Source organism: Pteropus alecto, unplaced genomic scaffold (assembly GCF_000325575.1).
Source record: "Pteropus alecto unplaced genomic scaffold, ASM32557v1 scaffold88, whole genome shotgun sequence".
NCBI classification, from domain to species: Eukaryota; Metazoa; Chordata; class Mammalia; order Chiroptera; family Pteropodidae; genus Pteropus; species Pteropus alecto.
This window is the reverse complement of record NW_006494611.1, coordinates 7,813,857-7,828,569: the sequence shown is the minus strand read 5'-3', so window position 1 is coordinate 7,828,569 and position 14,713 is coordinate 7,813,857. Positions and strand designations below refer to the sequence as shown.

Genomic DNA, 14,713 nt, shown 5'->3' with positions numbered 1-14,713 from the left:
TAAATAAGAAAATAAAAAAATAAGACCCTAAATAAGATACATAAAAATATAACCACACCAAAGGATATCATAATAATAATTTTTAGATAATGATCAGTGCTAGGGTAATGTGATGGAGGTGAAATAAACTAGGGTAATGTGATGGAGGTGACAGATGGTTGGGGCAGGAAAGGTGTATTAAGTAGGATGGTGAGAAAAAGCTTTTTGAGCACCTGAACACTGTAGGTGGTAAGCATTTGCTGAGACAAGGCATAGAAGAATTTTGTGTATAGCTGGGCTTATTGAGACTCCCTGACTCCAAAGTCCAGAGAACTTGGCATAACACTACCATGAAGTTCCATTACTGATCATACACTAGTGAAAAAATCCCTTTTAAAACAGGTATCTTCCAAAGGGAAAATGGTAAGCAGCCTGGAGTTGCATCTAAAGTTCTCTAATTAAAGGGCAAATCACAGTTTTGAGTTCATTACCTTAAACTCAGGATAAGAACCCTGCTGCAGATATAGCCTGGAACTCACCAGTGCAGAATTATCATGGGGTATTTTTGCACTCATTCCATGACTAATCGTGCTTTAAGAAAACTCCATCATAAAATGCCAGAAGCTATGTCAGTGAGGTTGTTGAGAATTTACTAAGTTCAATTTGGGTAGCTGGCATGAAAACTGCTGTGTCCTTGGTATTTGGAGTACCTGTTATGTTAACAGTACACTGGGGTAATTCCCACTGTCAACTTCATTATTTGCTCAGTTATTTTGGCTCCCTCTGGGTAGGCATTTTGTAATAAAGAGGAAGAAAAAGAGGTCAGTAGACAAACTTACCTGAAATGGATTTTTTAAAATATCAATAAATAGCTTGCTTAACGATCAAGAGATCAATTATCTTCATAAATTTCCCTCTGCCACATTCATTTCATTACTGCCTATTTTATTTCTAGTGGGGTTTTTAAATTTTGTTTTGTGTCATACAAATTACATGTGTTATATTTACAGATTGTATTTTGTGGGACCATCTTGATGATATCAAGATGTTCTTAATACTATTTAACCGACTGAACTCTTAAGATAAATAGTTCACAAGCTTAAATTTCTGAGTGGCTTAAATTTCACATGCAGGAAGTACTCTAAAAACTTTCATATAAAGCTTTGCTGGCTTGCAGGAATAGGGTGACCCTCAGCCCACATTTTCTGTCTGCCCCAGATGGAATGTCTGATGTTTTGCATAAAGATTTTACTCTGATGTAATCTCAGACAAAGGGGTTTCCAATGAGAAAGAGGTGATGAAATTTGATCACTTTGGACTCCTAAACTGCTTTTCTCTTCGATCTCACTGATAATCTGCTTTAGGATGTAGCCAAATGTAGCCACTTGCTCTGCTGTTACTTCCCGAATCAGAATTCCCACTCTGTTTTGCAATTCTACAGTAATAACTGGCTCCAAAGCCCCAAATTCCAGCAAACCACCCGTGGTGAAACCAGTCTAATACCTTAGCTCTAGTCTTTTTCCCTGTTTCAAGTTATTAGCCTACACACTTGTTTCTCCTTGGAAACCTATTTTAGTCACTTCATCTTCATTATTGTTATTGGGGCCTTGCTATCTATTGAGTCTCCAAGCCAAAATGTCAGCTGCTCAGACTTTCAAGTATTCCCTGCTGTTCTTTGCTAAATTGCTGGGACTTCATAATTTTTGGAACTGTGGTGATGATCATTTTCTCTGATTACAGACAAAGAGAATGTTTTATTTAAATGATAGTAACCCAGTCGTTGAATTGACTTTCAGACCAAATTTGTTTGGCTATCTTAGTGTGTTAAACCTTGCCCATTTTTGGACCTCAGCCTCTTAGAAGAGTAATTGATACTGGAGTAGCTGCCTCTCCATAATACGTAAAATAACAGTTTTTCAAAGTTGGACAACTGGTAGTGCAAGAGTGTGATCTGTGAGAGAAAGGGCACAAAAAAGGTAAGACCCACAATCACCCTGGCTTATTGCCTGAAGGCACTTTTGGGACTGCGGCACAGAAAAGGGGAAAACCAAAAGTACAGTAGTCACTCTGAGCTAAGGAGACAAAGTAGAGTTCAGGACTGTTGAACTTACAGGCCTAGGAAGTGAAGAAAAGAAAACTGTGTAAAAAAAGACCTCTAGGAATCGCAAGTATTTGGAAATATACAAAGTGTTGCATATGAAAAGTGACATTTCACAAGGTCAGGCAAATAAATAAGTGAATTAAAAAATCACTTATTTATTTGCCTGACCTTGTGAAATGTCACTTTTCATATGCAAAACTAGTGAAAGAAATGCTACTAGTGAAAGAAGAAATGCTACTAGTGAAAGAAAAATGACCAGGGAATAAACAGAAACTAGAGAGCTGGGAACTGAACAATTCTAGTACATGCAGGGCTGGGAGACTAGTATTTGAGTTAAGACCGCTCAGAGTAAAGAAACTTAGCTCTTCAAGTATTAAATAGAAATCTCAGTTGGGCTAGGTCCAAAATAGCCTTAGGGAAAGTAAAGATAAGCAAGATGCTTAAAAAAAAAAAAAAAAAAAAAAGCAAGCTGTTATGCAAGTAGATTAACTACCTGCTAGAACAAAATATTCATAAAATTCAGACACTTAACATAACATCCATAATGTCTAACGTAATGTGAAAAACAAAATACTAGACAGATGAAAATGAAAAAAAAAAAAAAAAAAAAAAGACCCATAATCAGAAGAAAAACTAGCCAGTAAAAACAGAACCAGAATTGACAAAGACAATGGAATTATCAGATAAATACTTTAAAATTAAAATTATAAATATGCTTGTTAATTTTTTCCAAAAAGACCTTGAGCATTATAAGAACAAACAGGAAATACCAACATAGATATTTTGATGAAGAAATGGAAATTCAAAAAACTGAAAAATAAAATTTCAAATTAAGAACCCTGCAGATTAGACATCAGAAAAGAAACAATCAGTGGACACTAAAAATTATCCTAAATAAAACACAGAGGGGGAAAAATGATGAAATAAAAATAATGAGAACCTCAGTGATCTGTAGGACTACACCAAGTGCTATATCCTAAATTAATTGGAATACTAGAAGAAAAGGAAAGAATAAATGAATAAACGGATGGGCATAAATATTTGAAGAAATAATAGCTACATTTTTTCAAATTAAATTAAAAATATAAACTGACCAAAACAAGAAGTTTAAAGAACACTATATAAGATACGTAAAAATAAAACTGCACCAAAGGATATCGTATAATTGTGAAAATCAATGAAGAAGACAAAATCTGGTCTAGTGAATGCACTTATCACTTCACATCCATGATCATTCAGAGTGCCCTTTTATAAAAACGGAGCTACTCAACTAGCTCTGGTGGACAGACTTCTGCATCGCTCCTAGATTCAACATTATTTTAACTGTATTGATCCTATCCATCTGACAATAAGGTATTAATTTATGTCAGCCTACATAATTGTTTCCCAAAACAATGCCTCTGAGGACAAGTCCCACAAAATGTTCCATACTTAAGGAATCTGTAGTCAAATATATTTGAAAACATCTTGCCTACTGTATTCCAACCCCCTGAAGATACTCATACCAATTTTAATGTTAAAGATTCTAAAGAACCTACACTAAAGTAACTTGTTTCTGTTTAACCTAGACTTTAATGATACTTACTTGGTTATACAAGCCTTTGTCAAATAATACCCAGGAAAATCTTGCAGAAATAATAAGAAGAGCTAACATTTATTGTGCATTTAATATATATGTATATATGCTAGTAACTGTGCTGAGAACTTTAAAAAACCTTATGAAGTAATGGTACTATTTTGCCTACTTTAAATATAGATACATTGAAGCTCGGAGAGGTGACGTGTCTCTTCCAACGTCAGAGAATTGGAATGCACAGAAACCAGGATTTGAACATAGGCCATCTGAATCTAGAGTCTTAGTAGTATTCTTAGGAACTAACTTTGGAAAACACTGCCTTGCCTCATGTAATTGAGTCTTTTCTCCTTACACTGGCTTCTGAGGAGCAGAGACAACGATCTAGAACCAATCTACTAAGACCTCTTAAGAGGCATATACACTTTAGGCCTTTGGTCTTTACTTCTCAATTGTAATAAAAATGTTAAGGTGAAGCTTGTGATTTTATCAGCTTTAAAAGGGCAGACAATCTGGTGATGGCTAGAGGGGACAGGGGTTGGGAGGCTGGGTGAAAGGGGTGAAGGATTAAAGAAGTACAAATTAGTAGTCAATAGGTCATGGGGATGGGGGGCACGGCATAGGGAATGTAGACGCAATGTAATGGCTATGTGTAGAGCCAGAGGGGTGACAGAATAATCGAAGGATCATTTCATAAACTATATACATGTCTAAGCAATGTACTGTATTCTTGAAAAAATTTTTAAAAAATAGGTTTAAATCCCATTGCAAAATGTAACAGTTACAAATTAACTTTTTTCTTTACTTTTGAAATATTATAGGCACTATCTGAAACAGAGATCCAGGAAAATTCTGAATGACCTGACTGCATGTGTGATAAATCATTATTATCTTTCTCTAGATCATTTAAAAGCATTCTTGAAGGGGTTAATTGGGGTTCTGTGCTCAATGAGAAAACCAAAGAGAATTTTAGATACAGTCTGTTTTAAGAGCAACAGCTTACACAAGAAAGCTTTATAATTTTTATTTCTTGTAGAAAAACAGTAATATCAACATAGAAATCATTTTATATCATTTTAAGTCATAGTTTAATTTTCGTTTTAGCAATTGTGCCTAGTGGTATATTATAAACCTGCTTGAATATTGATACATAGTATTTAAAGTGATCATTTAAAAATTATATTTTTTGAGAACAAATATTTCGTCTTACTTAACTACTTGCATACAATTAGATGGTTGCTATTTATAATGTTTCATTATCCTAGATAATGCTTCTACAAATATTGATTGGTACATAATTCTCTTTCCATTATTTATTCAGAAAAAATTCTGAAAACTTTTAAGTTGCATGGTTTGATTATTTTTATGACTCTTTAACCTTCCAGCAATGATTTCTAAAAGAATCCTTATAATTCACCAACAATATGTGACTCTATTTTATTAAATCTTTGGTAGCTTTAAATTTTTTATTTATTTTTCATTTTTAATGACTGTATAGGTATGAAATTATGCCTCATTATCATACTCATAGATTTTTTTAGCCACATTTAGGCACTAAGTTACTAAAAAACTATTTTGAATATGTTTATATAGCTAGAAACTTTCCCTCAAGATTTTCATTCAACTTTGATTTATTACTATGTGGTAGATGTTGTGCTAAATGCTGGAGCTTGTTTGCAATTTCTCCTTTTTTCCTTAGTCAGCACAGCGTTATACTGGAGTTCACAGATTCGTCCGCTGAGTGCATCCGTTACCTTTCTGCTTCACTTTGGCGGGCTGGTTAACCTCCCCTTTGGCATTTCTAGCATGACAGACATAGTTGCGCTTGAGATCCTCAGCAGTTACTTTCTTGATACTCAGAACCTGAGTTCTTTTTTCATCTTCTGTTTTGGTCTGACTGACACTAGAAACAGGGGAAAGAAAATTAGAGCATTAGTGAGACTCAAGGACCATGTGCTGTGTTTGAATCAGACAAGTAGACAATCAGAGAGGCCCTAGGTGAGGGCAGGTGCAATGATAAGCTTTGTTGCCTTGTGATCCAATGGTTACAAAAGAAAAATAGCCTCTAGATTCTAATACCGTTCTTTACCATCTATATATTACACCATCCCAATAACTAGATCAAATCCCAGTGTTGGCATCATACTATAGATACAGCTCTCTCTTCAAAGCAAAATGGCTCCTTTACCTAAATTTGTGAGGCAGGATACTATTTTGGTTTAGAAAGAAGTTTTTGAGGCCAGATCCATTTGGCTATATATATTCTTTGGGCACAGTAACTAATTTTTCTATGTCTTGAGATGTTCCTTTGAAAAGGAAGAAAGTAGCAATGCCTGCACAGTGCATTACCTGTATTAATTTACTCAAGAGTTCTGAAGATTGAGTATGTTAATGCATAATTATTAGAACAATGCTTAATAAATATTCATGTGTGCAATTATTATTATCTCATAGTAATAGGTGAGGCATTTCAGGGATTCCCCAAGCTTGGATTTTGAACAAAGGCAGATTGTTTCAGTCAAAATGCTGAAACCTCACGATTAAATCCTAACATTAACCAGAAACTTCTCAGAGCAAGTAAACTTTGTGAAAATAAATATATCTAAATCTCAGCAAGTCAGAGACCAAATGCTTTAAGTCGAAGATCAAGATTAAAAATCTCTTTGAATAACTTTGCTCAAAAGGGAAAAAAAGTATCCCTCCTATTGCAGACTGACATCCAGGTTCTCCTTCTCATGAGGTATGCTGTCAATCATGAGAACTTAGTTAAGGGCTGTGATGGGTTTAGCCTAAGCTTAACTATACTGCTCATCTGTGAATAGTGAATCGTCTTTCAATAGCCGCAAAGAGGAACACCATGGCTTTCATGATCATTCATTACTATCATGAGAATAGAAAGCACAATCTTTGGAATTCCCAAAATGATCAATAACTCTCCCTCTCTATCTCCAGCCACATCTTTCATTATCTCCTTCTGCAAAAGTTGCTCCAATTTCAGGAAGTTTCTTTGTACCTTTACATATGTTCTGCTTCTCTACCCTCCAGGCCTTTGCACATGACGTTTCTTTTACCTGGTCCATTCTTTTGATTTCTTTACCTAATTTATTTCTACTTATCCTTCAAATCTTTATTTAGGTACTGTATTATCTGAGAAGCATGAACTAATCCCCTAAAATTTACCGGAATCCCCAACTAAATTTTATCACAACAAGTAATACTCCCTAGCCACTACATTTATCACATTATAGTATTGAAATTTCGGTTCTATCATTGTTTCTCCTATAAAATCCACTTAGGGACTAAGTATCTGGCATAGTACCTGATACAAAATAGACATTTTATAATATGTGTACAAAGTCGGAGTTTACTACTAGAACAGAAATACCTTTTGAATTCTAGAAGTTTTATTAGCCTAAGGTCTTTTTATACATTAGGAATAGGGCTTAAGGTCTTAGAAGTACTTTGTCATGTAGTTGATCAGCTGCTAATTTTATTAATAGTTATAGTGAACCAATTGCTCTCTTTACAGAGGAATCTTTTGTCTTGAAAGACTTGTATTTTCCTTCTTGCTAACCCAACCCCCTTCAAAAAATTCATATTTATTTAAAAATAAAATGACCCAACTTGTTATTTTAAGTGTGAAGTATATTACCACTCCATTCACTTTAAAAATAAAACTTAAAGAACATGAATGTATTTAGTCAGTACTAAAAAAATTATTATCAATTCTGTGACATATATGTTATGTGAATTAAGAAAGACAAGAAGGAAGACAGAAAATACATTCTTAGTGTAAGACAAGAAACTAACACAATTATCTGAGGCACAAATACTTATAGGCCCAGACTCCAGATTTGAGAAAGAGAAGAACAGGGACATGCTGACAAGATTTCATCTCTCCATAACCCTATACTGTGGCCTTTTCATTCATGTAGGATATGCATTCTATCTATTTTCAAGTAGACATAATAAATGTGTGATCATCACATGGAATCTGGGCCTCAGATTGCTTTGGAAAGCAGCTACTAATGACTTGAAAATCTTGCAGATTTTTGTTAACAATAAGAAAACATTAAAATTTTTATTTTTCATAGATTGCAATCTACCAGAGGGCATTAGATTGAGGCATAAGTGTTAGTCACCCCTTGGCTGCACCAATGATACCTTTCATTAATAGTTATGTCCATAGTGGTGTCATCTGGCTTTTTTCCATCAATAGTCCACCAAATCTCATTGCGAGAGTCCTTCAGGAAAGTAAAAAAGACTTGACAGGGAATGAGTAGTTCCTCTCCTAAAAAAAACAAGTTAACCTATTAGTTTGTAACTTTCACATGGCTATATTGGTTCGACTGTGTGACAAATCAGAAGCTATAAATGTTACACATACCTAAATCCTACTTTAAACAAATTTTCTAGTGGGCTACCATAAGGTAATGTACCATACTTCATTGCAAAACGAACAGACCAAGAAAAGAAGGACATATAAAATTACTAGTACGATCATCTTTTAATACTATGTACCTAGCTAGCTATCATCTATGTATGTATGTATGTATGTATATATCTATCTATCATCTATATGTTCTAAAATGACAGTGTTTGTTCAAAAAGGCTCTAACAACACTATAAGGTAATGTACCATACTTCATTGCAAAACGAACAGACCAAGAAAAGAAGGACATATAAAATTACTAGTACGATCATCTTTTAATACTATGTACCTAGCTAGCTATCATCTATGTATGTATGTATGTATGTATGTATGTATCTATCATGTATATGTTCTAAAATGACAATGTTTGTTCAAAAAGGCTCTAACAACACCCTTTTTAGTCCTAGACCTCCAGAGACTACTCTTCTTTGTTATTTCCCTCACAAAGGATGATGAAGAAATAAGATTCTCCAGATCTTTGGTTGTTGGCCCAGAGAAGACGGGACAATGTCATTGCTGAGAGGACCGGCTAGGCAGGCCACATCTTGAAATGCTCTTGTTATCAGTGTGCAGTCAATATATAAGTTTAAAGACAATTTATAAATAGAAATTCTAATTTATCCTTCTGAGATGGAATATGAGGTTGGAGGACCTCTAGGCAGAAAATGCTAGTAATAATAATAATAACAGCAGCACACTCAGTGAGAATTTTGTATAATTTACTGTGCTAAATATTCATCCTTATTAGTATTCTAATTTACACAAAATACTATGGGGTATTTTTAAAATATTTCTTCAAATATTTTCTTTTCAAATACAGTTGGTATACAAAATTATATTAGCTTCAGGTATCCACGCAGTGATTAGACATTTGTATAACCTGTAAACTGATCAACCCAATAAATCTAGTACCCATCAACACCATAGTTATTACAATATTATTGACTATATTCCCTGTTATACTGTATATCCCATGACTATTTTGTAACTATCAATTTATACCACTTAATCCCTTTAACCCCTTCACCTATTCTCTCAATCACCCTCCCATCTGGCAACCATCAAAATGTTCTCTATCTATGAGTTTGTTTCTGCTTTGTTTGTTCATTTATTTTATTTTATAGATTCCACATATAAGTAAAATCACACACGTTTCCATCTTTTTCTGTCTTACTTATTTTACTCAGCCTAATAGCCTTTAGATCCATCATGTTGTTGCAGATGGCAAGATGTTATTCTTTGCTTATGGCTGAGTAATATTTCATTATATATAAGTACATCTTTTTTATCCATTCATCTATTTATGGGCACTTAGGTTGTTTCCATACCTTTGCTACTGTAAATAATGTTGCAATAAACATATGGATGAACAGGTCTCTTTGAAGTAGTGTTTTGGGTTTCTTTGTGTAAATACACAGAAGTGGCATTACTGGGTCCTTGTCCCTTGTTATAACCTTTGTTTTAAAGTCTATTTTGTTGGGTATAAGTATTGCTACACCAGCTTTTTTGTTTGTTTCCATTTTCATGAAATATATTTTTCTATCCCTTTTCATCTGAAATGAGTCTCTTTATAGGAGGTATATGTAAGGGTTCTGTTTTCTTATCCATTCAGTTACCTGAATGTGTCTTTTACTGAAACATTTAATCCACTTACATTTAAAGTAATTGTTGGTAGATATATAGCTATTGCCATTATATTATTTATATATTTTTTATTTTTTTCTTCTTAAAGAAGTCCCTTTAACATTTTTTGTAATACTGGTTTGGTGGTGATAAACTCCTTTAGCTTTTTCTTGTCTGGGAAGTTCTTTATTTGTCTTTTGAGTCTAAAAGAGAGCTTTGCTGGGTAGAGTAATCTTGGTTTGTAGGTTTTTACTTTTCATCACTTTGAATATTTCATGCCAATCTTTTTTGGCCTGCAAAGTTTCTGTTGAGAAATCAGCTGACAGTCTATGCATGTTCCCTTGTAGGTAACTGCTTCTCTCCTGCTGCTTTTAAGATTCTCTTTGTCTTTAACATTTGGCATTTTAATTATGGGGTGTCTTGGTGTAGGCCTCTTTGGGTTCATCTTGATTGGACCTCTCTTATTTCCTGGGCTTCTATATTTCCTCCACCAGATTAGAGAAGTTTTCTGTCAATATTTCTTCAAATATAGGTTTTCAATTCCTTACTCTCTCTCTTCTCCATCTGGTATCCCATATGATGTTGGAATGTTTGATGTTGTCCCAGAAGTCCCTTAAATTATCCTCATTTTTTTTGGATTCTTTTTTCTTGTTGCTGTTTTAATTTGGTGTTTTCTGCTATCTTGCTTTCTAAATTGCTAATTTGATCCTCTGCTTTATCTAATCTGCTGTTGATTCCCTCTAATGTACTTTTCATTTCACTTATTGTATTCTTCATTTAGGACTGTTTCTTTTTATGTTTTCTCACTCTATTTTTATGTTTCCTATCTCCTTGTTGAAGTTCTCACTGAGATCACTGAGTATCTTTACAACCAGTGATCTGGTAGATTGCTTGTCTCCATTTTGTTTAGTTCATTTTCTGGAGTTTTGTTCTGATCTTTCATTTGGGACATGTTTCTTTGTCTCCTCATTTTGGCTCCCTCCCTGTGTCTACTTCTATTTCTATGCTATGTCCCCTGGTCTTGGTAGAGTGGTCTTATGTAGTAGATGTCTTGTGGGGACCAATGGTGCAATCTCCCTGGTCACCTGAGCCAGGTGCTCCAGGTGTGCTCCTTGGATGGGTTATATGTGCCCTCCTATAGTAGTTGAACCTTGGTCGCTGTTTGCATGTCAGTGGGAGGGATTGACCCACAGACTGATTGGTTGTGAGGACTAGCTGTGACTGCAGTGGAGGAGCTGTTGTGTAGGAGCTGACCCTATGGAGCAGGATATGCGTTAGCGGGGCTCTAGTGCCTGCTCAGTCTGCCCTTTGGGTGTGTCATTTCTAGAGGCAATGGGGTGCTACTTTAGTGTGGTCTGAAGCTGGCCACTGGATATGTTGGTTCTGTGGCCTATTGGGAAGGGCTCTGGTGTAGGCCAAGTTCAGCCATTACCTGTGCCCTGCCCAGGGCCACATGGTATGAGCTACAAAGTAATCTTCAGATGGTTGCCATTTGTGCTGGGCTTGAAAGTGCCTGGAAGAGTCTAAGATGTGAATTGAGGCTGGCTGCTTCTAGCGCCAGGCATGGAGCTGTTTAGCAAGTGGTACAAAGCATGCTGAAGCCAGATGCTGCTTGTTAGGAGTTTGTAAACCTTTGAGAGACTTCAGGAAAGTCTGCAATATGAGCCAATTGTATGAAAAAAACACTGGAAGAGGCTTGGGTGGCCCCACAATTTGGGTGGGATGGGGTCTCGAGGAGTCAACGGAGTGAGGCAAATGGTGTTAACTAGGTTGATGGAGACTCAGATATGGTGCCTGCCTGTGAGTGGAGGCTGGGTGGTAGGAGGGCTAAACAAAGGAACAATGGTTTCTACCAGCACTTTTGTCTGGGAAAAAGCTGCCCCACCACTCGTTGCCCTGAAGCCAGACACTTCAGTTCCTCCCTGTATGTCCCTGGCACCATTCGAGTGAGGCAAATGGTGTTAACTAGGTTGATGGAGACTCAGATATGGTGCCTGCCTGTGAGTGGAGGCTGGGTGGTAGGAGGGCTAAACAAAGGAACAATGGTTTCTACCAGTACTTCTGTCTGGGAAAAAGCTGCCCCACCACTCGTTGCCCTGAAGCCAGACAATTCAGTTCCTCCCTGTATGTCCCTGGCACCATTTCAGCTGCTGTCCCAGCACTGGAACTCAGAGAATAGAACAAGTCTGTCGGTGAGTAAGTCCATGTGTGGGCCCTTTAAGAGGAGTACTTGTAACTCCAGCAACCCCCTGTCTCACTCAGCTACAATCTGCGCTGGTTTTCACAGCCAGAAGTTATGGGAACTTCTCTCCCCAGCATTGGAAGCCTGGCTGGATTGCATAATATGGGCCTGGGACCCCTCTCTCCTCAGTGGAGAGTTTCTAAAGCCAAGATAGCTGATTTTTGAACTGACACAAGTGAGTATAAGACCAGCCAGTTCCACATCTCTACCCCCTCCTTTAGTTATAGAACTTAGTTATCAGTTCAGCTAGTCTTCAAGCGATTCTCAATGATGGTTGTTCTGTTGTTTAGCTGTAATTTTTAGGTAGTCCCATGAGGTATTTTTTTTTTTAATTCATGATTTACAGATGTAAAAAATTGAAACTTAAAGATATTAAATGCCATTTCTAAATCAAATTATTGATAAGTAGAAGGCCAAGATTTGACATAGATTGACCTATTCCAGGTTGCCCAGGACAGTTCTGTTTTATGCTTGCTTTCTAGTTAGTTATTAATATTGACTGCTTTCACTCTCCAAAAGTATCCAGGTTGAGATGATAAATTATATTGTCATCCTGATTCGAACTCAGGTTTATCTTAGTGGTCATATTCTATCCACTCTTCATGCTTCTTATGCCTTCCCCTCTAGTTTTCTATATCGATATGTAGAAAGATAAAATGAACATGAATTCAGCATGCTTTCATAACCATATCATAGGTAGATAAAACATATCTAAATGATTAATAAGAATTTACCCTGTTAGCAGGAAAAAGGGTGCACATTATGTAAAGCCACTACTAATTTGAGAAAATTTGGTCATTTTGGGGTTAGCAGAAGCCTGAGTGTATTCTTTCTGTTCTTACAAGGCAGATCACTATTTAAAACATTATCTTAATTTTTTTTGGGGGGGGGATTGTTGTTCTCCATTTATGTTGATCACTGCCTCTATTACCTTTAGTACATTTTAAACAAATTTTCTTTTATACCTCTCATTGGGTTTGCAGTCAATTTATTATAAAAGATACAATAAAGAAAATGTTAAAATTATCTACGGTTTTCACCTTAACTGTGGGAAGCTCTGAGTCAGAAAACTAATGAATTATACCTTATTTGGTCAGTTATAAGTGATTTTTGCCTAGAATGAAAAATTATAAAAACTAAAAAGAGACCCAGACAGCCTAGCAAACATTTGATAGTGTTCTGAATCAGAGTGTACTAGTTCTATGAGTTGTTAACCTGTTATATTCATAGTCTTGACTCTGAGCTCCAATCCTGCCCCCTTACAGTGGAACAGAAGCTTAAAGGATTGCTTGTGCTCATGTTGTAGCCTTGAACCCCAAAACTTTGTGCAAGCTAAAGTGTGCATCAATCACTAATCAAGAGAGGAAACCTGCTTAGAAGAAGAAGAAGGGAGCAGCTGCTAAGAGGGAAGCAGATAATCCCTGAGCTCCCCATGAGATCTATGAGGTATCCAATACCCAGAATGCCTTAGTTTCTGACAACATCAGTTTCAATTCATGTGTGTTTTTACGATAGCCCTCTCTTCTCTTGTGGTAACTTATGTGACATTTTATTCCCTGTGATTAAGAGATTTAACTGAAATTCAGAGGCACAGCTCTAATTACCTGGTTCTTTCTCATAGACCACAAGATCATTGGGTGAATAGATCTGGGGAGGCAATGCATCTTTTGGAGAGCCTGTGAGAAAGTAAAGAACAAAAGGAGATGATGTTAAGTCACATAGTCTTTATCTTTTATAACCCATTTCAAAAATCTTCTCTTCTGTGAAGCCTTGCCCAACTTCCTGGAATAGTTTGTCAATTCTTCTTGAGAGGGCCCACAGTCCAATATGTTGTAAATTATAACATTTCAGTCATTTAAAACAAGCAAAGAAACAAACATAACATATTGATTATCCTCTATATTTCAGGAAAAAAATATTACCAGTGTTTTTGCTTTCCAAAGCTTATACGAGATAGATTTTTCATACTACACATCATAATAAAGGAATAGTTTGTCAATTCTTCTTGAGAGGGCCCACAGTCCAATATGTTGTAAATTATAACATTTCAGTCATTTAAAACAAGCAAAGAAACAAACATAACATATTGATTATCCTCTATATTTCAGGAAAAAAATATTACCAGTGTTTTTGCTTTCCAAAGCTTATATGAGATAGATTTTTCATACTACACATCATAATAAACTGCTTTCACTTGCTCAATTGTTTCTTTTCTATGTATTTCTCTTCAACATTCCCAGAGTGTCTAGTATGGGACCTGGTTAAATAGGTATTGAACGAATAAGTAAATGGAAAATTCAAAATCACAACTGTGAGGCCAGCAATGTAAGTCTACCTGATGTCTAGTTATCTGTTGAAGGTTCATTCATATAATTGCTGCTGTTTATAAAATTCTGTATTCCTACATTTAAAGAAAAAATATCCTGAAGAAGGTTTATATTGTAATGTTTAAGAATACAGGCTTCAAAGATTTAATGACCAGGGTATTCTAATTCCAATTTGGTCACATATTAATCATATGACTGTTTTTTTACTAAATCTTTGAAAAGTTAATTTTCCTCAATTCAAAGGCTAGTGTAATTAAACTCATCCCAGAGGTTCATTATAAGGATTAAATTAAGTAATGCATATTAAAGCATCTACTACATTTAAATATACATGTATTGGAAACAAACTCCAAGATAAATACAAGGTTAGATTATTCATTTGACTTTTAAAGTCCATTCATGTTAGGTTCTAAATTTAGTCTGATTTTTCTTCTGA

The 14,713-nt window shown here is 35.6% G+C and overlaps 1 protein-coding gene across 2 annotated transcripts in view; it reads right to left on the bottom strand.

Annotated features, from left to right (window-relative positions):
* The window catches only part of IL1RAP (interleukin 1 receptor accessory protein), a 123,063-nt gene that overhangs the window by 13,789 nt on the left and 94,561 nt on the right, over window positions 1-14,713 (bottom strand). For both annotated transcript variants that reach the window (XM_025042310.1, XM_025042311.1), the window contains exons 8-10: window positions 13,555-13,626; window positions 7,818-7,944; window positions 5,408-5,556 (exon numbers count right to left, since the gene is read on the bottom strand). In XM_025042310.1, the coding sequence (XP_024898078.1) occupies window positions 5,408-5,556; window positions 7,818-7,944; window positions 13,555-13,626 (348 nt within the window). The remainder of the gene's footprint in view (window positions 1-5,407; window positions 5,557-7,817; window positions 7,945-13,554; window positions 13,627-14,713) is intronic.